The sequence below is a fragment of the Alosa pseudoharengus genome, unplaced genomic scaffold, assembly GCF_046254945.1.
Source record: "Alosa pseudoharengus isolate Yale_2024_CS ecotype anadromous, Long Island Sound unplaced genomic scaffold, YU_APseudo_1.1 YU_APseudo_1.1_scf_5, whole genome shotgun sequence".
Taxonomy (NCBI): Eukaryota; Metazoa; Chordata; class Actinopteri; order Clupeiformes; family Clupeidae; genus Alosa; species Alosa pseudoharengus.
The window spans coordinates 2025903-2051290 of record NW_027468837.1 but is presented as its reverse complement, the minus strand read 5'-3'; the positions used below and the strand labels follow the sequence as shown (position 1 = coordinate 2051290).

The window sequence follows — 25388 nt, the reverse complement described above, 5'->3', positions numbered from 1 at the left end:
TTTGGGTGGCGTGTTCCTTTAACTCATTTATAAATGGTGCGCTGTCACTTTAAGAGCATCTATACAACTCTCATAATGATCAGCTCCATTCAAATATAAGCCTATGGCTAGTCCACAAACTCCACATTTGGCACTATATTAGCAATAGTCATGATATTAAGTTGCTAGCTAGACATTTTCTGTTTGCAATTAAAAGTGATAGCCTATATGAGCCTGGTAGCACCTATCTGAGTGGAATGTGTTTCAATAGGCATAGGCTACTGTGCTTCATGTAAATGCTTAGTTTAAGGCAGTGGTTCTCAAACTTTTTCTTTCATTCCCTACTTTGATCAGGGGGGCCTTTTCGAGCCCCACCTGTCCTTCATTGCTCTAAGAAAGTAGGTCAAGCTTAAAATTGTCAAATGTATTGAAATAATGACAAGTTCTAAATATATCCTCTTCAGCAGAGTAAAAATCAGCTGGTGCTGCAGATATAATAATAAATAAATACATAATGTGCCATTGTAAATTAAACACACATATTTCTGTTTTCCAGCAACATATTAGGAAGCATAAGCCAATATTTTACAGCATTGTACAATATATTCAATGAAATACCAACATGCTGCATTAAATGGATCCATAATCCAGTCATACTGAGCACTGCTGGTTGGGAAATATTTTTGAAATAAACTTTGCAGGGATGTGATGTAGGCCTACTGTTTAATACATGGGATCACAAGAGTGGCTCCCGAAGCAGACGTTTCAGCGATTTCACTCAGATTCTCAAAGGCATAGACCTACTGTTGCGATCGAGGCGCCTGTCCCATACCTCAAGTCTTTTGGTGAATGCAGTAGGCTAATCTTATCTGCTAGGTGAGGTAGGTGCTTGTCTTTGCCTTGTAACTGGATATTTAACTCATTGAGCTTTCCAAATATATCGCAAAGATAGGCCAGCTTTAAGAAATGTTCATTAGTGAACGTGCTTGCAGATTCAAACATGCGCTCACGCTGCCTTGACACGAGCGCTTCCCTATGAATAACACAGTGCGTCCATTGCGCATCGGGTGCTACCTGGGCCTAGGCTACAGATAAAAAAAAAAATAAAAAAAAACTCCTGTTTTTCGCGCCCCACCTGGCATGTCTCCGCGAACCAGTAGAGAAACGCTGGTTTAAGGGAAACGAATTATTGAAGACTTCAACACTCACCAGCCCCATTAAGGCAAAGACCACATTATATTTTTTCCCATTTTCCAAATCACAGTGAATGCAGCCAGAATATTATAATGCCCTGGCTTCTGTTATAACGGGCCAGTAGGCTACAGGGAACCCACAACGTCCTCTATTTTCACCTGTTGCTGCAGCCGTCATGTCGGGATCTGGGGGTGTCTCAATTAGTTTCACATTTCTGTGCCGGCTGCTTGCTCAGATTTGAGATGGAATTTTTCGCTGTAGACAACTTGTTTCTTCCCATGAAGAGTGTACAGGGTTAATGTTTTTTTCGTAATGAACACGTCTGAACTGCAATTAATTAAATGCTCCATGTTCGCGCTCTCTCCCGCACTCCATGTCTTGCACACGTGTGTTTGTTTACATCTCGCGCAGCTATAGCCTACATCATTGTCAGGAGTTAGTCTCACAAAATCCATATGGCAAAATCCCAAATTATTTTACTGCCTATGACAAAATCACGGTTTAGCAACGCAGTGACGCAGGCTGCTTGCAGGAAAGTAAAGTAATCTAATTACTATTTTTGCAATTGTAATCCCTTACTTTATACTCATTACTTGAAAAAAGTAATTGGATTACAGTAACTCGTTACTTCTAACGCGTTACTGCCCATCACTGATGACAACTGACAGTTGGAATGGCTGAATAGTTTAATAGTTGGATAGTTTAAATAGTTAAATGATTTAATAGTGAATTACAGTAGTGAGGACTTTTATTTTGAAACAGTTGTGGGCAGAGGAAACAGTTGAAAAGGATCTGTAGTCTTAAGAGAGCCAGATTGCATGCTTAAAGCCTGAGACAGAGTAGTTTAAAAGTTTAATGTAGATAGTGTAATGGATGATAGGCAGATTATAAGTATAAGTATATATATATCCCGTGAGGGAAATTTGGTCTCTGCATTTATCCCAATCCGTGAATTAGTGAAACACACACACACACAGTGAGGTGAAGCACACACTAACCCGGAGCAGTGGGCTGCCTGCTACAGCGGCAGGGAGCAGTGAGGGATTAGGTGCCTTGCTCAAGGGCACTTCAGCCGTGGATGTGGGCATGGGAGAGCAGTTACCAGCCCGAAGTTTCTACTATAAACGGTTGAAACTAAATTGGAAACAGAAATGTTGGTTAGAAGAATAACTAGAAAATCTAATTCCGCGAACCAGTGCATGAAAATGTCCATAGTTACTTAAATGAAAATAAGTCATAGTTGATGACAACTTACAGTTTGAATGGTTGACCAGTTAAACAGTTGGATAGTTTAAATGCTAAATTATTTAATAGGGAATTATTGTAGTGAGGACTTTTATTTTGAAACAATTGTGGGCAGAGGAAACAGTTGGCGGGAGTCATAGTTGATGACAACCAGTGGCGCCGCCAGCCGTAATCCTGTACGCACTGTGCGTACAATTTTTCAACGTTTCATGAAATCATTCAATATCACAACAATAAAAATAGCTTGTGTACTGTCTTAATTGAAACATGCTTCGCGCACAAATGATAGCCTGAATGTTTAGGGCAAAGAGAATGGACATCTCAACATAAGGATACATTAGAAGATGATGATTGGTGTAAACTTTGTCACGACATTCTGGCGCTTAAAAACGCAACGATTCAGTCATAAATCATTCAAGCGTAGTGCTCGTCATGAAAAGAAAACAGCAGCTTAATATTTTGCAGGTGTTTAACAGTAATGGGCGCACTGTTCTTAGCAGTTATGCCGAAGGCAGTGAGATTAGGCATTGCATCCTACAGGTCACTCTGTTTGGAACATCGCAGTTCAGGTTTCAGTTAATGCGTAGAGTAGCCTATGGATCGTCTCAAAGTTTGGGACAACCAAACAGCAGTGTAAGCAAATCCTTATTGTTAGGTTACCATAGCTGTCTTTTCTATAGGCCTAGGCCTATCGCAAATCGCGACATAAGCTCATTGGTTTCTTTTTTCTTTTCTTTCCCTTGTTCGCGTGATGGGTAGTGAAGCGATAATGCATTTAAAGCAATGTTCACGTCATGTGAGACAGAGCCGATATGGCCAGAGCTGCTTGCTCTGTAAAAGTATTTCGCCCTGGACTATGGTGCGTAGCCTATGGAATACAACCCTAGCGGCGCCCCTGATGACAACTGACAGTTGGGATGGCTGAACAGTTCAATAGTTGAGTAGTTTAAATAGATAAATTATTTAATAGTGAATTAATAGATAGGTAAGTAGTTTAATGGATGTTGATAGATAGTTTAATGGATGAAGTGAAGAAAAACAAGTGAAAGAAAGTGGGGAAGAGAAAAGTGAGCTATCCAGTTCAATGGAGAGAGACAAAGAGAAGAGGTTCCATTGAAGTTGCTGCAGTCAGCGAGAGAGCACAGGTGCAGTTTATTGCATTCAAAGTCGTTAATAGCCCTTGGAATGTGCCTTATATCATTGTAGAATATAGAGACACAGAGAGACTTGGCCTAGTTGAGCAGAAAGCAGTTGCCGTAAAAGTCCTTGCAGGAAGCGATTACATCAACGTTTTTTGGTATATCCAGTTTTTAATATTTTTTTTTCAACTTATTAGTTAACACTAAGTGTTTACAACTTAGTGTTAACTAATAATTGTTGCAAACTGGACTACGAACAAAATATTAGTGCATTCCTGGATCTACATCCTCCTTATGCATGCTTCCTGCCAGGACTTTTACGGGCTTTTCCCAAATCACGGAAAAAACATCGACGCAGCGGTATAGTAGCAGATAATCAGGGAAGTCTTATTTAAATAAACTCCTGGTGCACTTACAAACTTTCTAATGCCTCGTTATTGGACTAAAGGTCATAGTTGTACTACTGCAGAAGTTTTGTACCATTCAGGGCGTTATTAGTGGGGTAATTTACGAGATAAAAGTTGGTTCCATCACGACTGCAGAACGTCATTAGTTTCTGACAGCGCTACTCGACCAGGGTTCGACCAAGGGAAAAAAGGTTCTGGGAGGGTGTTTTGCTCGGGGTCATGGTGCAAAGGATCCTAGGGTGAAATTACTCCGAACCACCGCTTTAAGTGTCCTTACCAAGACCTACATTACAACGTTTGAATGTAGATTTTACGTGAAACGGTTGAAGCTGAATTGGATGCAGAAATTTTGGTTAGAAGAATAATTAGAAATTCATGAAAATATTTATAAAATAAAATATTTATAAAATAAAAAATATTTAGTGTATAATACTGTAGTAATTTAGTGTATAATAGTAAAATAATAGTGTTGCTAGGGTACATGTGATGGTTGTTATGCCAAATGAAGTGCTTGCTATGCAGGTTGCTAGGGTAATCATGTTGGTTGCTATGGTGGTTGCTAGGTTGACATTGTGGTGGTTGCTAGGGTACTTTTAGTGGTTGCTATGCAAAAAGCTATTGCTATGGTGGTTGCTAGGTTGACCTTATATTGGTGGTTGCTAGGCTGTTGCTAGGGTAATTAACTCATTGAATGCCAAGCTGTTTTTGGGAGCTTTGTCCTAGAGTGCCAGCAATCTAGACCATTGTTGATGATTTGTGTACAGCCACAGCATATTCTGTGTTATAGCAATGAACACATACAATGGCTCGATTAAAAGGTAAGACTTTAAGCTCTCGGTGGGTGCAAACCGTGTATTTCTACACGCCCCTGTTCCTGAGAAATCCCAAGCTAAACAGTGGCTAGTTTTCATCAAAATCGCTGTTTTTTCTATAAATGGAGATATAACGTCTTTCATGAAATATGAAGTGTTGCCTGTTACTTACTTGTGTAAACTTTCCGGGAAGTGATCAGCGAGACCTGGCGAGACTGCCACCTAGTGATAGACCCACGAAAATGGCCTTGTTTTGACCTGACGTGCATGCGTCACTGATTCGACCCAAAGCGGCAACCGAGTTATGATAAAATGTCCAGATAAAATGTCCAGATTGTGCGTTTTCATGAGTTTTCGATCGTCATATATTTCATTTCCATTCATCACAGAGTTCCCAAAATCACATAAGGTGTGTTAGAGTGTCTAGTTTCGTAATTTAAAAAAAAAGCTAAAAACATAATATTACGTTTTTGGCACTCAACGCATTTGGCACTCAATGAGTTAAGATGGTTGCTAGGGTAGTTGTGGTGGTTGCTTCGCTTGTTTGTTGCTAGGTTAATCATGTTGGTTGCTAGGTTGTCATCATGGAAGTGGTTGTTCGGTTGTTGCTAGGGTACCTGAGGTGGTTGCTAGGCTGTTGCTAGGTTAGTTGTGGTGGTTGCAATGCTGGTTGCTAGGTTAATGTCATTGGTTGCCATATTGGTTGCTAGGTTGTAACTGTGGAAGTGGTTGCTAGGCTGTTGCTAAAAGGTTGGGGTTCCCAACCTTTTTCATTACACAGACAGGGACGTTGATAGTATTTCTGGCGAAATTCTGGCTGTTAAATACACCCATTTAACGCAGTTTGGAAGGGGCATAAAACTTTAACAGAGCAAGCAGGGCCCGTTTTCTGTCTTACTCAGGTGAGGTTAACATTGGCTATAGCCTACTGCATGATAAGGTTATCACTTCACTGCTGCTTGACACTACCCTGCATGGAGACATATTTCACGTTAACAGTGGAGATGTTAGCAAAACTATAGCGTTTCAACGTTTGAATGAAGTTTCTACGTTAAACGGTTCAAGCTGAATTGGACGCAAAAAAAAAGTGGTTGGAAGAATAACTAGAAAAATGTAATACAAATGTAAGTTGTGATGTAAAATATCAGTTAAAATACATAATGCAGAGATGGTTACTAAGGTGATAGGATAGACATGGTGGTTGCAAAGCTTAAAAGTTGATAGTTTAAAAGTAGACAGTTTAAAAGTTGAATGTAGATGAAGTGGTTGATAGACTGATAGTTTAATGCATGTTAGGCAAATAGTTTAATGGATGTTGATAGACAGATAGTTTAATGGCTGTATAGGCAGATGGTTGACGATAACCGACAGTTAGAATGGCTGAACTAATGTTGCTAATTAGTTAACTATGCTAACAGTATGCTAATAGTGTTATGAAAGTTAACTTTGCTAACAGTGTTACATAGCTAACTTATTGCAATATATTATAGTAATGTTTGCTAGTAGTTATGGTAACAATGCTAACCATGTTACTTAGCTAATGTTTGCTAGCAGTTATGCTAACAATGTTAACTAGCTAGTGAGGACATATTTTGAAACAGTTGTGGGCAGAGGAAACAGTTGGCGGGAGTCATAGTTGATAATAACTGACAGTTGGAATGGCTGAGCAGTTAAAAAGTTGAGTAGTTTAAATGGTTAAATTATTTAATAGGGAAATGTTGTAGTGCAGACTTTTATTTTTGTTGTCTGTTGTTTCAGGCGTAATAATCCAGTCACTAACCAATTCGTCTGCTGCAGCTCAACCTTGTTGCTGGAAGTTAGCCTACGGGGACTATTTTCAGGTGCTGCATGATATCATTGTGCTGCTGTGCCCATGGTGTTCCTTGATTATTTCGCTGGGATGAGAGTATAGTTCCATGTGAAATCAGCCTAGATAATCGCAATGTTATATTTTCCGTTGGTCTTATTACAATTTCTAACTTGAGGAGACAAGTTTTAAATAGGAAAATTACCGGAAATCTTAGTCACTTTTAAACGTGATGCTAGCAGGCGAGAAGCTAATGGTCTAATCAGATTCAATGATCTATGCTAGGCTGGCGCTAAAACCGTTATCGCCAGACTCGGCGATGATCTGGAGAAAGGTAAAAATCAATTGTTTAACTCAAGGGGAGGTGGAAAATAAGTGTAATTACCCAAATGGTGGAATATCCCTTTAAGAGCTAAATTCTTGCATCATATTCTTAATGCAATACCATGGGTCTCATTTACGAAAATGTTGCGTAGAAACCTTCATTTGATCTTTCATTTGATCTTAGATAATTTCTGAAAATTTCCAGATGTGCCAATTATAAATCAGAAATGAGGTTGGTTATTGGTTATCCTGGCTCAATTTATCTGTGATCCAGTTGCACAAAAGCGGGATAGGGGGCAGCAGGATATGTTATGTTATTCTGTGGAGCTAGCCTGCTCCAGACCAGGCTAAATTCCAGGATCTATTTAATCTCATCCCTTATCTGTCAGCAGCAGTCACCACAAATTGCCCACATTGTTATCACATATACCCACTGTCATTATTTAAACTTTTTTGATCATTAATTAACTTTTACATACTCGCCATTCCCGACCTGTCATGCGACAATGACGTCACAGGAGGGCCGTAACCATTTCGCGTGTGGTGGTCGCGACACTAATTGCAATATTCTCCTAAACAGAGGTGTTGCTGTTGTGAAAAGGCTATCGCTACCTACTTTACACCGTAGAAGAAGCAATGAAGCCGCTCTAGTTGCCATGGTGAATCTGTGATCGGTGGCGGGGTCTATTTGAGGGAGCCGTGAGCGCGCACTTATCCAGGATAGGTTTCACCTGGCTTGATGAATCCGTGTCTGATCATCCTGGCTTGCTCGTTGTGCAACCAATTAAGCCTGTACGCTCTTGTTTTGGATTCATTGAGCGCAGCTCAGTAACTTATCCCGGCTGTCTTAATTCTGCTTTTGTGCAACGGGCCCCTGATGTTAGCTAGCCTATATGTATGCAGTTCGAATAGCTTAACTAATTATGGTTTTCCAAGCAGCGCTTTCTGGAAAGAGATCTTATGCATCCATGTCCATTGTCCTCTGCTTGCAGTAATGCAGAGAATAAAAATGTAGTACGTTTACTTAGTAGGCTATAGTAGGAAAATAGTAGGCTACCTTATGAAGGAAAGACCTCTACAGCAACAATTTTTTAGGCCTACTTATTTGCAATAAAAAGAAAAATAAATACAGTTACAAAAAAGGGTGGGGGTTACATACATAACATACATAGGCCACATCCAAAACAAAACAAAAAAAGTCATGATCACTGTGACAGCATATAACACTTGTCTGGTCGTTCTACCCTGACTAATCACACTTTCAATGACTAGTCCATTGTAGATTTTTACGGTTTTAATGAAAAATTATAGTACAACTGGGATAAACATATGGTTTGTACAGCATAGATCATGATAAAAATCAAACACGTTTTGCAAAACTTTCAAACTCATTCAAACAGGAGACCATTTCTGGAAAAGATCTGCAAGACTGTCAGACTGTAGGGTTTAAAAAAATCTGTGATGTGATCATCAGGCCACAGTACTTTTCGCTTCTCCCAAAGAATAATGATTTCAACTAAAGAAGTTACATTAAAATTCTGTCCGTGCCTTGGCTGCATTTGGAGCATATTTAGGCATGAGTTCCTGGATTTTGCGGATGAAGTCGGTCTTCTCAACACATCCTTTACATGTCTCATCCCAATGCTCTAGGATTTTCTTCAACTCCTTCACCTTCAGTGTTTTCAGTTCCACCGTGCTTAGGTCCAACTCTTTCTCTGGAGTAGGAAAGGCATACAAAACAAAATTTAGGTGCTCAATACAAAACTAATCTTGAATTAGCTGAATTCTGATAAGATGAAAGGAAGGAGATAATACAAGATAATCAATCTTACTCAATCTGGATGGTTACTTAAAACACAACGCAAAATGCAATGAGCTGAAACAGCACTGTTAGGGGTGTGTCAAGATCTCATGATACTACAATGTCACAACATTTCTCATCAAGGTTAAATCTGTCTCGTGGAGTAGTATCCAGCTGTAGCCAGTATGACCGAAGAGCCTGACAAAATTACCAAAGATGCCCCAGCCTCTTTTACATTTTTTCTGTGTAGCAGCATTTTGGGTATCTGCTGGAAACAATAATATCACTCAATTACACTGTTTCGAAAAAAACACAGTAGCATAACCGCTTCCATGTGCTGCCACTGTGCTGCCAAGATTTATGGATCTGTGTTGAATCAACGCAGCCTAATACCATCACACAAATGGTTCTCAATTGAAACTATAGCTCACCTAACCTATGCCATTGGCACAGACTCGATTGCTAGCGTGTTTCTGTAATTCACCCACCAGAAGTTGAGGGAAAAGTGAACAAAATTCCTTGGAGGGAGTGGTCACATTCTTAATGGAGCCACACCACTTATACAGGGGTCTACTCACAGTCTTAATGTAACTTGTCTGATTCTACTGACTAGGGACAGATAATGTGATGGCAGTGCCAAAATAGTCTTGTTGATAATTTGTTGAAATTCAATTAAATGAAATGTGGCGACATCTCGTTTTGAAATAGCCTGCTATTACATAATTTATGCTATTATTATTTATTTTTAGGCTTAGGCCTATTGTAAAAAAAAAAAAAATGTGTTCCAATTCATTACATTTCTATGCTAGCCTAATAATTCTTTTTGTGGTAGAAATATCAGTATCAGCAAGTAAAGAAATGTAAATACTTAAAAATCTAGATTTCCTAAATATAGTGTTAAAATATTGTCTCGTCTTATTCTCGTGAACCCAATATCGCGTATTGTCTCGTCTTGTGGGTTGAGTGTATTTTCACACCCCTAAGTACTGTGCATTTGATTCATAAAAACAAGTACAAATTTTGGCATTTAAAAGAGTTTGAATACAGGAGCACAAAAATGGACAAAAACAGAAAAGCAAAAAAAACCAACAATCAATACAAAATGTATTGCAAAAAGAGACAACATATTTCGACCAGTCAACCACGTCCCAGTAAACTGTAGAGACACCATGGGCCATATGTATCACTAGCCCCTTCCCGACTGTTGCGCCAAATATGTGCAAATTGGGGCAAGTTAAGGCTAATCCCATTCCCATTATCACTTCCAGGCGTAATCGTGCGGTGTTAAGGTGGAAGGCCGGACCGAGTCAGGTAAGGGGATTCACTAAAAAAAAGGTACATAACTACTGACTGCCAGAGACGGCATTGCTAACAATTGAATTCATTCAATTAATAAAGTGTGAGTGAGAACAGCCAAAACTAGGTCAAAGGAATAATTTAGCTAAGAATAAAAGCTAAGGAATATTTCGATTTGTAACACTGTCTGGGCATTTTAGGTTTGTTCCAGCCACAAAACATGAACATAGGTGTAGGGATGTTACCATGAAATTCAGAGTATATTGAAAAGAGTCACCAATACTACATCAAAAGTGTTTTGAATCTCTGTGCTTGAAGCCCAGCCATTATCACCTGTAACCTCGGATATAGCTTTGGCTTAGCCTGACTCGACAGTTGGTTTTATCGTTGGTAAAAACAACACTTCCCAGATAATCAACTGGACATTGGAAAAAGCACAGTACTGGCATGTATCCAAGCATATAAACAGAAAATACCATGCTACTAGTCTGACAAAATACGATAGAATATTATATTTATAGCACCTGTGTTAAAGGAACCGTATGTAAGATTGTAGCCAAAACTGGTACTGCAATCACTTTCAAATTACTGTAGAGCGGTGTATCCCCTCCCCCCTGACTGGCAGAGCTGGCAACCCGGATGCCGAAACACTACTGACTTTGTGATTAGTAGATAGGTGGCGGGTGGCACAACATCATGACATGACATGACAACATCAACATCAGTTAAGGGCTGCAAGTTCACTTTTTAAATGACAATATCCTGGCCGGACTACTGTTGTCAGTATTTGAAATGAACATGATTTCTTAATGTCTAGTGACATATCAGGGCCATTTTATGATTAATTGAAATACATTTCTTACATACGGTTTCTTTAAGGCTGAAGCCTGCACTACAGTATTTACAAACTTACAAGACTTTACAACTCTTTTGGAAAATCTGCTTTGCAAAATAGAGCTCATACCATATTTAAGCTCACAGATTTGACTGTCTTTCTTCCTGAGCTTATCACAGATCTTCTCAACTGGCACATGGTAACTCATGGGCTTCGAGACCTCGTTGATCATTTTAGTGGCTGCATCACTCGTTGCTCCTATGTAGTAACACTGAGTGTCAAAGTAAAAACAGGACATTGTTAACATCAAGTACATTTAACACATACTTGTCTGAAAGGCATAACTGCAATAGCAGTTTGCAGGGAGGTGATAAATATGGTAGGGAAAATACTTACGAGTCTGTTCTCCTTCCCCTTTGCATCCTTACAGGTTTTCATGAAAGCTTTTTCAATTTCTGCACTGCTGAACTTGACATCATTGTCTTTCAGTGTCTGATAAAATCTTCCCAGGAAACTAACACACACTGCAAGAAAGAAGGTGATGCTAACAATTACAACCACATTTCCAAAAAGGTTGGGATGCTGTTAAATGTAAATTAAAAATAATGTGATTATTTGCTAATCCTGTAATCACATTCATCTTGATTCTATTTCTTCATGTAATTGCAAGTTCTTTGCATTCTGCCAGTTATGGATAATGGTCTTTTTTTGTTCAAACTGTAATGTGGTATTTTGCTTTGTTACTTTAATTTTTAACAAAACACACAACTAGGACTGGGCGATATGGCTTAAAAAAAAAAAAAAAAAAATCTCAGATTTGTTTCACACCAAACCCGATTTAACTACAAATTACATATTAAATACAAAATAAATTGAAATACTAAAGACTACAGTAGGCTATCACACCCTCCCACATCTAAAGACAAAGTCATAGATTTTAAAGTCAGATGATTTTGCAACTATTTCCCCATCATACACCAGATATCAACGGGAACTCGGATTGTATAAACGACCCATATACTGTAGCTAGGGCTGGGCACCAAACATCAATGCTTTTATGGCACCGACCGAAATGCACCAATCCTGCTGTAGTTCTACCAAAAAAATTAAAAATTAGAATGTATGCGAGTGTTAAGGTCTGTGGGCGGCTCTAGAAGGAGCACTGCTGTGCCACTCTGCTCAGCTTCAAGTCATTCGAAAAAGTGATTTTAGCTTCCACATTTTTCCTGAAACGCCAGCCTACGTGCAGTGGCTGCACAAAATTAGTAGAGAAGGATTTTTGTACCATTGTCCCGTGCCACTGGCATACGGTCTCATGCAGTGTCCACACGACACTTTGTTTTGTGGCACTTCCCTACTCACTCTTCAGGTCACACTGTTGATGTGAAGATTTGAAATGTATTCACTTCTGTTATATTCTGCTCCTTTCGTGTTCACTCCGACTCTAAACATCTTGTTTATGCCCAACAGTGAAACTTTATTCGACTTTGATACACACTAAGCCACCCTTTGTTGGCATTACTAATAATTTGTTAAAGATATCTGTTGGATTGTCTCCCATTTGGCCTTAACTCATTGAATGCCAAGCTGTTTTCGGAAGCTTTGTCTTAGAGTGCCAGCAATCTAGACCATTGTTGATGATTTTTGTACAGCCACAGCATATTCTGTGTTATAGCTATGAACACATACAATGGCTCGTTTAAAAGGTGAGACTAAGCTCTCAGTGGGTGCAAACCGTGTATTTCTACACCAGTGTTTCCCCTACAATGTATTCATCAGCGGCGCAGCGCCGCTCCTGGAATTCAAGCGCCACTGCAAAAAAAGTTGCCTAATTAAAAAGAAAAATAGACGCAAGTGAACTTCAGGAACAGCTGCCATTCGTTCAGGTTTCATGTCAACAAATAATAGTAGGCTAACGTTGAAGGCGCAGTCAGGGATTCCACAGGAGATCACGCTTGTTTGTGTTTATTTTTAAGTTTATTAGCAGACGCAATTTTGTGCAAAAAAACATGGTTAACATACTGTAGCCTAAGGAACCAAATTAAACACGCCAGCGAGATAGCTCGCCCCTACCTTCAGTAGCCTATTCCCAGATAAATTCCACGCATTGTTTCGTTTTTGTTTGTGATACAGGCAATGCTTTCAAGCCCTGTGTTGCTAACATACCTAGGCTGTGAAACTAAGGTCTAGCTAGCCTATTGGTGGGTTTAATTTAATTTGAGTAATAGGATACGCAACCATTTACATCTGAGATAGTTTCTAATTCCTGTAGAGCTCACCAAAATTATAGATATGATACAAGGCACTTTGTATATACAAGGCACTTTTGGCACTGCTATAATCCAAGATAGATTATCTTCGAGTTTTTGACCATTTATTTTACCAAATGACATGGGAAACATAATTAATTTCATCCACATATTCTTATGCACCATGCACAACAACGCTACTAAGTTAGCTTAAAACCGTGAGAATCAAGCAAGCGTCACGGGCCGTCACGGCATTAAAGTGAGGCACTCAATTCGACTTGCACAGCACCAATACAGTGTAATGACATGAAAGAGAAGTTTATATAGTTTAAACAGTGCTGTGCAAAAGTTAAGACACCCATGCTGAAATTGACTAAAGGGAGGAACAAAAAAAATATTTTGCCTTTTGTCTTAATGCCTTAATAAAAAAAAAAATAGGACATCAATTATTTTTTAATGTATCATGTATCGTAAATAAATAAATGTTATTATATATAAATGTCTTAACTTATGCACCGCACTGTATATTCTAAATAGTAATAGTTTGTACAGTGGCCTACAGTGTACAGTTGTACAGTGGCTAATACTAATAATGTAAATGAAAAAGGTGAAAGAAAAACATGAATAATCCTGTTCAAGTACTGCAATAATCATGCTTGCTGGTGTTGATCGTTATGTCATAATTTGTAACTCAATCTGTCCATTTCTTTCACAAAATCCACCAGAAGTCACCATTTAAGGAGTCATTTTTTTAAAATTTCTTGGGGGGGGCTTCCTACGATCACCGCTGCTGGAAAAAATTCTAGGGGAAACACTGTACACGCCTCTGTTCCTGAGAAATCCCAAGCTAAACAGTGGCTAGTTTTCATCAAAATCGCTGTTTTTTTTCTAGAAATGGAGATTACGTCTCATTAATTATATTAAGTGTTGCCTGTAAACTTTCCGGGAAGTGATCAGCGAGACCTGGCGAGACTGCCACCTAGTGATAGACCCACGAAAATGGCCTGGTTTTGAGATGACGTGCTTGCGTCACTGATTCGACCCAAAGCGGCAACCGAGTTATGATAAAATGTCCAGATAAAATGTCCAGATTGTGCGTTTTCGATAGTCATATATTTCATTTCCATTCATCACAGAGTTCCCAAAATCACATAAGGTGTGTTAGAGTGTCTAGTTTCGTAATTTAACAAAAAAAAGCTAAAAACGTAATATAACGTTTTTGGCACTCAATGAGTTAATCAAAGATGCATCAGAGTATTGATTGTATTATGACCTGTAGATTCTTAGCGTTTGCCCTTTTGCTTTTCTAATCAGTATTACAGTGTATGAATAATGATGATGATACTCTGTTTTAGTGCTGTAGTAATATTACTCTAATAAATAATTTTGTCTGTCCTATTTCTCTCTCTCACTCATTTAACAGTTCACACCACCAGAAGGTGCAGTGCAACCTTCTGGTCCACCAAGACAAGCTGCAGGACGCATAAATCACTCAAGATAGAATGACAAAATGTCACCCCTAATTGTCAGATGGCACAGTTCATGTCGTAAGTTTCTTCTTCAACTCCCTTTATTTAAGGTCCCCCATACTGCCTCCCTGTGCTTATTTACCCCTCCTTGCACTACTGCAACTGTGGCACAAGATTTTCGCTATACTGCAAAGTATATGTGATAATAAAACTTGAAAACTTGAAGTTCACGGTATGTTTTTTATGTATAATGAAACCCTTAGCAGGAAAAGTTAGTTATTGGAAAATAAGTCCTTATAGGGTGACTTATTTCTCCTATTTTAAAGAACCAGTAAAGTACCACCATTCAAATAATTATCACCATATGTCATCAGAGAGTAAGGAAACACAATGAATTGAAGTAATGGATTATTTGACAACATTACTATAACCCGTATAAACCTGTAAAAAAATGAGTTGCGGGGCGGAATCTCTTGGAATATTCGTTTTGAACGATTTGCTTGAGTAGGAGGGGAAACGTTTTAGTCTAATAGCCTTGCACCAAACCACCAAGATACTCATGACTGTCAGGTAGGTGTGACGATATTTTAACACTATTTTTAGAAATCTCCAGTGATGACATATTACAGCAAAAATAACCTTTTATAGACTATTTCTTTTTACAGTGTACTCATGCAATAGGCAGCCAGCGAAACGTGAGATGTTTGCTTAATGTTATAGTTGTGAAAATGTTTGCATACAATAACATGTATTTTTTTCATGTTACATGAATTAAAATGAAGTGTTATTTATATAAGATTGTAATATATATATATATTAGGGGTGTAACGGTTCATGTATTCGTATTGAACCGAAACGGTACGGGCGTCACGGTTCGGTGCATGAATTTACAAGGAGAATACACGGTATCAAAATACATAAAACTCGTGTGCGGATTAATTAATGTCATGCGCAATTACTGTTAAGGAGCGAGAGTTACGGGAGTTCTTTAGCGACACCTAACGCTAATCTGTAGCCTCGCTTTAGCTCTGAAGCTCTGATTGGCGCCTATGTTCTTTTTTTGTCAGGTTGTCGGTCAAGTCAGTCAGAGATAGCAGCACTAAGCAAGTGGTGGCGACCCACAAGAGTTAGAGGATCCGCTGGTCTCTTTAAGATCGCAAGTTTGAGAACTTCAGTTACAGTAACGTTAGTACAGGCGAAAGAGTGGTGGATAAGATGAAACTGTGTGTCGGCGTTGTTCAGCAGTTGTTGGGTATGTGAGTGGAAAAAATGCTACACATATTAGAAGCCATCACCCAGATGATGTAGTAGGCTAGCTACCAATCACTGAAACGAGGGGTAAAAAACTTCCCCTGCGCTTCAGCAGCCTTTGGATACATACAAATAGGGCCAAAACCTATGGCTTAAATTAAACGATTTCGTAATGACAGAACGCTATGTAAATCGCGTGGTAACTTGTAACTTCTCACATGAGGAGCTGGTAGTGTTAAGTGACAGTAAAGTGACAACGCTAACCAGGCTAATAAACAAACCATGCTACGGTGAGTTAACGTCAAAGGGCAAAGTCACGTGACTTCTAGTTGTAGTCTCTTTATGAAATGAAAGGAGCAATTTCGCCCCAGTGGGTGTTTGTTTTTTAAAAAAAGGCAGAATAGTGTGATATTTTCACAGTTAGTAGGCTAGATTATTACTTTACACACAATGAAAAATATTGAGGCAAATTGTAGACCCTTCCATATACAACTAAACACAGATGTTGAAGGTCTTGCTTAAGTGGATTTTTAAAAATAATTTTTCTATGTAATTTGCACTTTCAGAAATAAGAGATGCTGTAGGCCTATTTTCAGTTTTATAGCTGATTGTTTTATTTTGTTTTCAAGTTACAGATGGAGTCTGGGTACTTATTGTACTGTTTAGCCTACATCGCACACACTTCAGGCTGTTGCAGATAGCTCAGGAAAGAGACTGTAGGACACTAGGTAGTACAGCCTGAGAAATGTACAAAAAAAAATGCTTTCTGCATTTTCGTTTTGCTTTTCCCTCCATTGTACCGAACTCGTACCGAACCGTGATGTCCGAACCGAGGTATGAACCGAACCGTGACTTTTGTGTACCGTTACACCCCTAATATATATATACAGTGTTTCCTCTATGTTGATTTGGTAGTGGCGGCCCGCCACGGTTTAATTTTCTTCCCCCACGGTATCAGAAATGGGACAGACGCACAATAGTCGCAGTTGCCTTTTAAATGATCCTGCCGACATTATGCACCCCCCGTTGGCAGCCGCTAACATTGCAATTTAACAACAAGCAGAACTATTCAGAGGTTTGGGGCTGTCCAGCAGGGCTGTGGGAAGTGAGTTTTGGTTGGGGGTGCTGTAGCGGGGGGGTGGGGGGGGGGGTTTAAAAAAAAAAGTTAATGTATTTTATTTAAACGCCTTTCTCTGTTAATGGACAACAGCATACTGGCATTGCATGACACACAGCACAGGCATACATCACTGTCAAGAACATTATGGCTACACTACAGAAAAAATGCGACAAAATGTCGCAAACCACAGATTGATACTAACGCAAACAAAGTAACCGTCTGCTATCTGACGCTACACTAGTAAGGTAACAAAGTTTCTGTAGCCTTGCACCGAAATCGACGGTGAACACGTGAAATATAAAACTGTTGAACACCAACATTTGACGCTTCTGACATGGGTGTCAAAACAGGCTAAAGACCCTATCGCACAGCATATTAAGACAGAACACATTGACTCAAAACATATGCATAACATAGGCCTACACAACGCAATATTCATAGGCTAGCCTACATTAAATTGATCCACATATCACAAATATAGCCTACAACAAATGCTGACATCATAAATGCACAGTGTAGCCTTTAACTTACACTTTCAAAAAGAAGAGAAAGAACGCTCTGAGGAGGCCACTGAAACAGGCACGCAAAGACACAGATGAATAAGTTCATCTACCTCGCTGAAGAGAGCTCTTGTTTGTGGATGGAGCTTACTCAATATCCATGCCACCTTTCACCGTGGTGCACCGAGACTCCCCGATAACACTATGCATCATTTTAAGCTGAAGATTGAGGCGGCCCGTGTTCAGCTCCTTGGGAAACTCACGGTAATATTCAGCTAATTAATATGGCATATTGTCGTACCATAAAGCTAGCGTCATAGGATCTCCCTCAGGTTTGTTTTGTTAATTGGGGGCCAAGCAGCGAAGCTGCGAAGGCACCCATTGTGTTTCTATTTGTTCTTATTGGGGGCCAAGCAGCGAAGCTGCGAAGGCACCCATTGTGTTTCTAGCTTTTCCTATTATTATTGGGGGCCAAGCAGCGAAGCTGCGAAGGCACCCATTGTGTTTCTATTTGTTCTTATTGGGGGCCAAGCAGCGAAGCTGCGAAGGCACCCATTGTGTTTCTATGATTTCTTATTAGGGGTCCGAGCAGCGTAGCTGCAGGAACCCTATTGTTTCTGTACCGTTCATTTTTTGGCCAAAATTCTGTAAAAGTCATACTGCAGCCTAAACCGTAACTCCAAAACTCTTGAAATTTTCAGGTATGGTTACCAGTACCCCCCTCTACCCATAACCCAAAATTTGGGGTACTGCACCCAAAGGTGGCGCTATTGAAAAAAAAAGTTAATTATGCTTATTTCTCCTTACCAGATTCACCTAGACTCAAAATTCTTTCAGAATATTAATCTCTAAACTCAGATGCATCTTTTTGGCCCTGGTCTTATGGTCTACAAATGTTTACTTTTTCCACAATTTCATGGAAAAGCCAAACATTATAAAAAGTTTCACACTCTTCAAAAATAATCGAATCTTCACCAACATTCTTACAGACAATGTTTAGACCAAGCCTCACAAAAGTTATCGCTCAGAATTTTGATATTTTGTTCCATTTCAGAGATATAGGCCAATAAAGTTAGACCACTTAGGCCTTTTTTCCTAGATCACCTATATTCCTATAAACCGTAAGTCCTAGAAACTTGACATTTTCAAGTATTGTTACCAGTACCCCCCACTACCCATAACCCAAATTTGGGGTACTGCACCCAAAGGTGGCGCTCTTGTCAAAAACGCTTATTTCTCCTTACCAGATTCACCTAGACTCAAAATTATTTCATCATATTAATCTCTACATTCAGATGCATCTTTTTCACCCTGGTCTTATGCTCTAAAAATGTTTACTTTTGCCACAATTTCAGAGAAAAGCCAAACATCAAAAAAAGTTTCACAGGCTTAAAAAATTATCAAATCTTCACCAAAATTCTCATAGACAATGTTTAGACAAAGCCTCACAAAAGTTATCAAAAGAATTTGGATACGTTGTTCCATTTCAGAGATATAGGCCAATAAAGTTCGACCACTCAGCCCATTTCTCCTATATCACCTATATTCCTATATGAGTAATTTTTTTTTCTTGGATAACAACCATACAACCATCATTAGGTGGATACCATTAACAGTGCACATTTTCAGATATGTACTCTTTTTTATAAAGCCCTTAATTCTATTGTCAAATGTATGCTAGGAATTTTCTTGATGTTGTGTGTTTGCCAACACACATTTTCACCATTTGAATGTCACTGCTCAATGTGTATGATTGTCAGTGGCTGAGTGGGATAATGCCTAGTGCTGGTGTTTGTTAGGTTGAGAGTTCGAATCCTGCTAGAGCTTTAGGCTCAAGATGCACATGCTATTGGTTATTGAAGATTCACACTATTGAACAGCACCTGAATGACATCAGACAATTAACATTCACACTCATTAGTTGCCAAGAATCAGAATGCCGACACACTCTATGACATATAGGGGAACTTCTTTGTTTACTATTTTTCCTTCATCATTAAGTCTATCATATTTATATTTCATCCATTACTGTTCTTCTCTATAAATGTCTAATTGCCCCAGAATATCCAAAAGTTTTCAGGTGTATTTTTTCAGGAAAGCCCTTCATTTTATTGTCAAATATATACTTGGAGTTTTTCTTGTGTGTTTACCAACACACATTTTCACCATGTGAATGTGACTACCCAATATGTAGGATTGTCAGTGGCTCAGTGGGATAATGCCTAGTGCTGGTGTTTGTTAGGTTGAGGGTTCGAATCCCCGGTAGTGCTTTAGGCTCTAGCTCGAATACTATTGGTTATTGAAGATTCACACCATTGAACAGCACCTGAATGACATCAGGCAATCAACATTCACACTCATTAGTTGCCAAGAATCAGAATGCCGACACACTCTATGACATATAGGGGAACTTATTTGTTTACTATTTTTCCTTCATCATTAAGTCTATCATATTTATATTTAATCTATTAGTTTTCATCTCTACAAATGTCTAATCGCCCCTCCATGCTTGGAGTTTTTCTTGTGTGTTTACCAATACACATTTTCACCATGTGAATGTGACTGGCCAACATGTAGGATTGACAGTGGCTCAGTGGGATAATGCCTTGTACTGGTGATCCTTAGGTTGAGAGTTCAAATCCCACTTGAAGCATTAGTGGGTTGTGGATGTTAGCATACTACAATAGAATGCTGTTGGGTTGTGGAGGATAACACACTATAACATTACAGCTACTTGTCAATATGGACTTGTAGTGCAAGGCAAGTATTACTGTATAATTATAAGCTGTAGCCTATAATTATTTGTTATTCTTATAATATTTGTCATTTCTTATACATATTTAGTCGGCTCTTCCAGTTGACAGAACAACTCTATATCGGTTAAGGATGTCACGCATGAAACAATGCTGCAGAAACATGAAAATACGACTTTGAGTTTAGTAGGCTATAATTTTCAGTTCCTGTTTATCTATTGCACAATGGGTAATAATTTGAAGGAATCATGTTGCAGTCTTGTAAATAGTGACCCTGCAAGATCCCTAGTCATTGCAAAATCATAGTCTGTGACTTAAAACTCTACTACTTGTCTTTAGATGTGAGAGGGTCTGAGACTGTAGTCTTTCAAAAATCTTTTCCAAATCTTTGCAAATCTTTCCAAAGTTTACCCGCTGGGAAACCCTGTAGCTCCGGAGCAGGGGCTCAGACCAGGATAAATTGTTTGCTCGCCCTCAGTTCGCTCTTTTGTTCATCTCAACCCAGCACTCCAGTGTGTCCTGCTCTGTGTGCGTCTTTGAGTTAACGTAAGTCATCACTTTAATCACCCTCACTATGACTTTTGTGATGTTTATCAGTTTGTTGGTTTGGTGTGTTGGAGTCCCATGTGAGAGATGATTAGGTGATGTTGGTTGACTTGGGATGTCAAGTATTGTTTAGTTGTACCTTATATAGCCATATGATTTCAGTTTATTGTTCAAATGTCAATTGGTTTGTTTGTGAGTTGGGATCTGTACTGATTTACCCCATTTCACTGATTACTCCATTTTCTGTTTGTTTCCTCTTTGATGCAGCACACATACAAGTAAAGAACAAAAGAACAGATGAATTGAAACTCAAATAAAGTTAACTTGTGTTGCACCGAAACCTGCCATCTCCGTGTCATCACTCCATACCATTGAGCCTTCTGAGTCACACCATTGAACAGCACCTGAATGACATCAGGCAATTAACATTCACACTCATTACACGCTGCTGGTGTTTGTTAGGTTGAGAGTTCGAATCCTGCTAGAGCTTGAAGCTCAAGATGCACATGCTATTGGTTATTGAAGATTGACACCATTGAACAGCACCTGAATGACATCAGGCAATTAACATTCACACTCATTAGTTGCCAAGAATCAGAATGCCGACACACTCTATGACATATAGGGGAACTTTGTTTACTATTTTTCCTTCATCATTAAGTCTATCATATTTATATTTCATCCATTACTGTTCTTCTCTATAAATGTCTAATTGCCCCAGAATATCCAAAAGTTTTCAGGTGTACTCTTTCAGGAAAGCCCTTCATTTTATTGTCAAATGTATACTTGGGAGTTTTTCTTGTGTGTTTACCAACACACATTTTCACCATGTGAATGTGACTGCCTAATATGTCGGATTGTTAGTGGCTCAGAGGGATAATGCCTAGTGCTGGTGTTTGTTAGGTTGAGAGTTCGAATCCTGCTAGAGCTTTAGGCTCAAGATGCACATGCTATTGGTTATTGAAGATTCACACCATTGAACAGCACCTGAATGACATCAGGCAATCAACATTCACACTCATTAGTTGCCAAGAATCAGAATGCCGACACACTCTGACATATAGGGGAACTTCTTTGTTTACTATTTTTCCTTCATCATTAAGTCTATCATATTTATATTTCATCCATTACTGTTCTTCTCTACAAATGTCTAATTGTCCCAGAATTTCCAAACGTTTTCAGGTGTTCTCTTTTAGGAAAGCCCTTCATTTTATTGTCAAATGTATACTTGGAGTTTTTCTTGTGTGTTTACCAATACACATTTTCACCACGTGAATGTGACTGGCAAAGATGTAGGATTGACAGTGGCTTAGTGGGATAATGCCTTGTACTGGTCATCCTTATGTTGAGTGTTCAAATCCCACCTGAAGCATTAGTGTTAAAATACTGTTGGGTTGTGGAGGTTAGCATACTAGAATAGAATGCTGTTGGGTTGTGGAGGTTAGCACACTATAACATTACAGCATTACAGCTACTTGTCAATATGGACTTGTAGTGCAAGGCAAGTATAACTGTATAATTATACGCTGTTTATCTTATTGACTCCGACACAGAACCCACCACCACAAATACAACAATGGGAAACACTGCCTTCCATTATCAAACCCTTCATCTTATCCACAACAAATAAATAGTCCTGTAGAATCAAGTATTGTTAGAATACTGTTGGGTTGTGGAGGTTAGCACACTATAATGTTACAGCACAGGGTAATCCTTATTTTATGCATCAAATTTATTCCAATCCAACTCAAAAGTTTTGAACGACACAAAGTGAAGGTTTTATCCAGATCAAAACCAAGAATAGATTATGTGATCTAATCCAATTTCAGGATCCTTGTTTCCCTTTGAACAACCCATTTTCAAGATTTGATCCAATCCGATAGCTGAAATCCGGTAACTGAAATCCGATAACCGAAATCCGATCACGTTTCTTTTGAACAATTGTGCCCAAACAATCAAAGCATATGTAAAACTAAAAAGCTATGCCATCATGTTCGTTTTGCTCGGACCCCGTAAATCACCGCTTGCGGTTATATTTGGGGGCCAAGCAGCGAAGCTGCGAAGGCACCCATTGTGTTTCTTAGTTTTCTTATTATTATAAATCCTCTGCCATTGAAGTCTATGGCAGCCCATAGAACCGTCTGGTGAAAAGTTGTGAAATTTGGCACACTAATTAGGCAGTACTCCTTGATTAATTTCACCAAGTTTCAAGTCCGCACCCCGAGCGCTCTAGCGCCACCAACAGGCCAAAGTTGGACATGCTTTCATGCACGCAACTTCTGACCCGTTGCCTCGATTTTGAAAAATGACCTATCCTTGGAATCCTTGGACCAAGCCGAGTTCAACGCACCCTATGACGTCATTTTCCGCCATGATGGATTTTCCGCCATATTGGATTTTAGTGAAAGTGAAACTAATCTTTCACAGGTCACAAATTTTGTCCGATCGTCACCAAACTTGACACACATGATCTTCAGGCTATGCCCCATTAATGCATTGCTTTTTGTCTTCGGAACTAAAACCGTTCGCGCGTAACAGCCAATCGAAAATTGCGGCGAAGCCGCCAAACAGGAAGTGAGCTCATATCTCAGCAACCCATAAATCTATCATAACCAAACTTAGTACAAGGACTCAGGACCCAATCAGGGGGACGCTCAAGAAATCTGGTGACCTTTGACCTCTAGGGGGCGCTGTAATTAAAAAACATGCCTTTTGGCCTGTAGCTGCAGTTGTGCTTAGAATTAAAACGCACTAGTGGTATCTGGTAATGCTGTTGGAGGCCTTTAGGCCGACCCAAGCCAACTTGTGATGTCATCGTAATTGATTCGGCCGCCATATTGGATTTAATCAAAAACACGTACAAGTTTTCGCAGGTCACAAATTTCAACGGATCCTCACCAAAACTGGCAGAGACCATCTTGAGACCATGCCTTATCAGTGCATTGCTTTCTGGAGCAATTGACAGAAGCATTCGGCTGTAACAGCCAATCGAAATTTGCGGCGAAGCCGCCAAACAGGAAGTGATTTCATATCTCAGCAACGCTTTCATGTATCAAAACCAAATTTAGTACATGTACCTCAGACCCCATCAGGAGGACGCTCAAGAAATTTGGTGACATTTGACCTCTAGGGGGCACCGTAATTGACAAAAATGCATTTTGGCCAGTAGTTGATGATGCGCATTATTTTGCAATGGAAGTCAATGGCAGCCCATAGAACCGTCTGGTAAAAAGTTATACAATTTTGCACACTAATTGGGGACAGTCCAATGATTCATGTCACCAAGTTTCATGTCGGCACCTCCCGCGCTCTAGCGCCACCATCAGGCCAAAGTTGGAGTTGCGTTCACGCACGTAACTTCTGACCCGTTGACCCAATTGTCAAAAATGAGGTATCGTTGGAATCCTTGGACCAAGGCGAGTTCAACGCACCCTATGACGTCATTTTCCGCCATGATGGATTTTCCGCCATATTGGATTTTAATGAAAGTGAAACTAAAACTTCACAGGTCACAAATTTTGTCCGATCGTCACCAAACTTGACATACATGATCTTCAGACCAAGCCTAACAAAAGTTGTGGTGTTTTGTCTTCGGAACTATAACCGTTCACCCGTAATATCCAATCGAAATTTGCGGCGAAGCCGCCAAACAGGAAGTGAGCTCATATCTCAGCAACCCATTCATCCATCATAACCAAACTTAGTCCATGGACTCAGGACCCCATCAGGGGGAAGCTCAAGAATTTTGGTGACCTTTGACCTCTAGGGGGCGCTTTAATTAAGAAACATGCCTTTTGGCCTGTAGATGCTGTTGTGCTTAGAATTAAAACGCACTAGTGGTGTCTGATAATACTGTTGGAGTTCCTTAGGCCGACACAAGCCAACTTGTGATGTCATCGTAATTTATTCGGCCGCCATATTGGATTTAATCAAAAACATCAAAAAGTTTTCGCAGGTCACACATTTCAGCGGATCGATCCTCACCAAAATTGGCGGAGACCATCTTCAGACCATGCCTTATCAGTGCCTTGCTTTTTGTAACAATTGACAAAAGCATTCACCCGTAACAGCCAATCGAAATTGGTGGCGAAGCCGCCAAACAGGAAGTGAGCTCATATCTCAGCAACCCTTTCATGTATCATAACCAAACTTACTACATATATTCATGACCCCAATAGGAGGACGCTCAAAAAAATTGGTGACCTTTGACCTGTAGGGGGTGCTGCAATTAGCAATATTGCATTTTGATGTGTAGTTGTGCTTTATCAATCTTTTATTTTTTGATGTGAAACTGATGACAACATGTTCCATCCAGTTAATTCTAATGCGTGCGTGCAAGAGCAGGGAAGGGCAGGACGGGGTGGGACGGGCTGGGGTGATTAGGTGGGGGGGGCTGGCTGGCGGAGGCGGTGGCAAAACTCAGCCCTGTTTCAGCCCTACAAAGTCAGTTATGTTTTGATGTGAAAGTTGTTGAAAGTGTTAATCGCGGATGCCTGCTGAGTTCTATCTTGTCGCCGTAGCTACTCCGGCCTATTCTGCTTGGCCCCCTCATTGCTGCTTGCAGCTATATTTATTATTTAACATCTTTCTTCCCGAATGGGAGTCTATGGCAGCCCATAGAACCGTCTGGTAAAAAGTTGTGAAATTTGGCACACCGATTG

At 39.6% G+C, this 25388-nt stretch overlaps 1 protein-coding gene and 1 long non-coding RNA gene across 2 annotated transcripts in view; one reads left to right on the top strand and one right to left on the bottom strand.

Moving 5' to 3' along the window:
* Positions 1–8183: 8183 nt before the first annotated feature.
* The window catches only part of manf (mesencephalic astrocyte-derived neurotrophic factor), a 41257-nt gene continuing 24052 nt past the window's right edge, over positions 8184–25388 (bottom strand). Inside the window, exons 2-4 of the mRNA XM_076268091.1 lie at positions 11236–11363; positions 10969–11110; positions 8184–8622 (exon numbers count right to left, since the gene is read on the bottom strand). Coding sequence (XP_076124206.1) covers positions 8438–8622; positions 10969–11110; positions 11236–11363 — 455 coding nt within the window. The 3' untranslated portion in view covers positions 8184–8437. The remainder of the gene's footprint in view (positions 8623–10968; positions 11111–11235; positions 11364–25388) is intronic.
* Positions 11325–20670, top strand: LOC143104138 (uncharacterized). Its single transcript, XR_012983009.1, has 3 exons — positions 11325–11412; positions 14512–14635; positions 20588–20670. It is a non-coding gene; the product is annotated as an uncharacterized LOC143104138 (long non-coding RNA).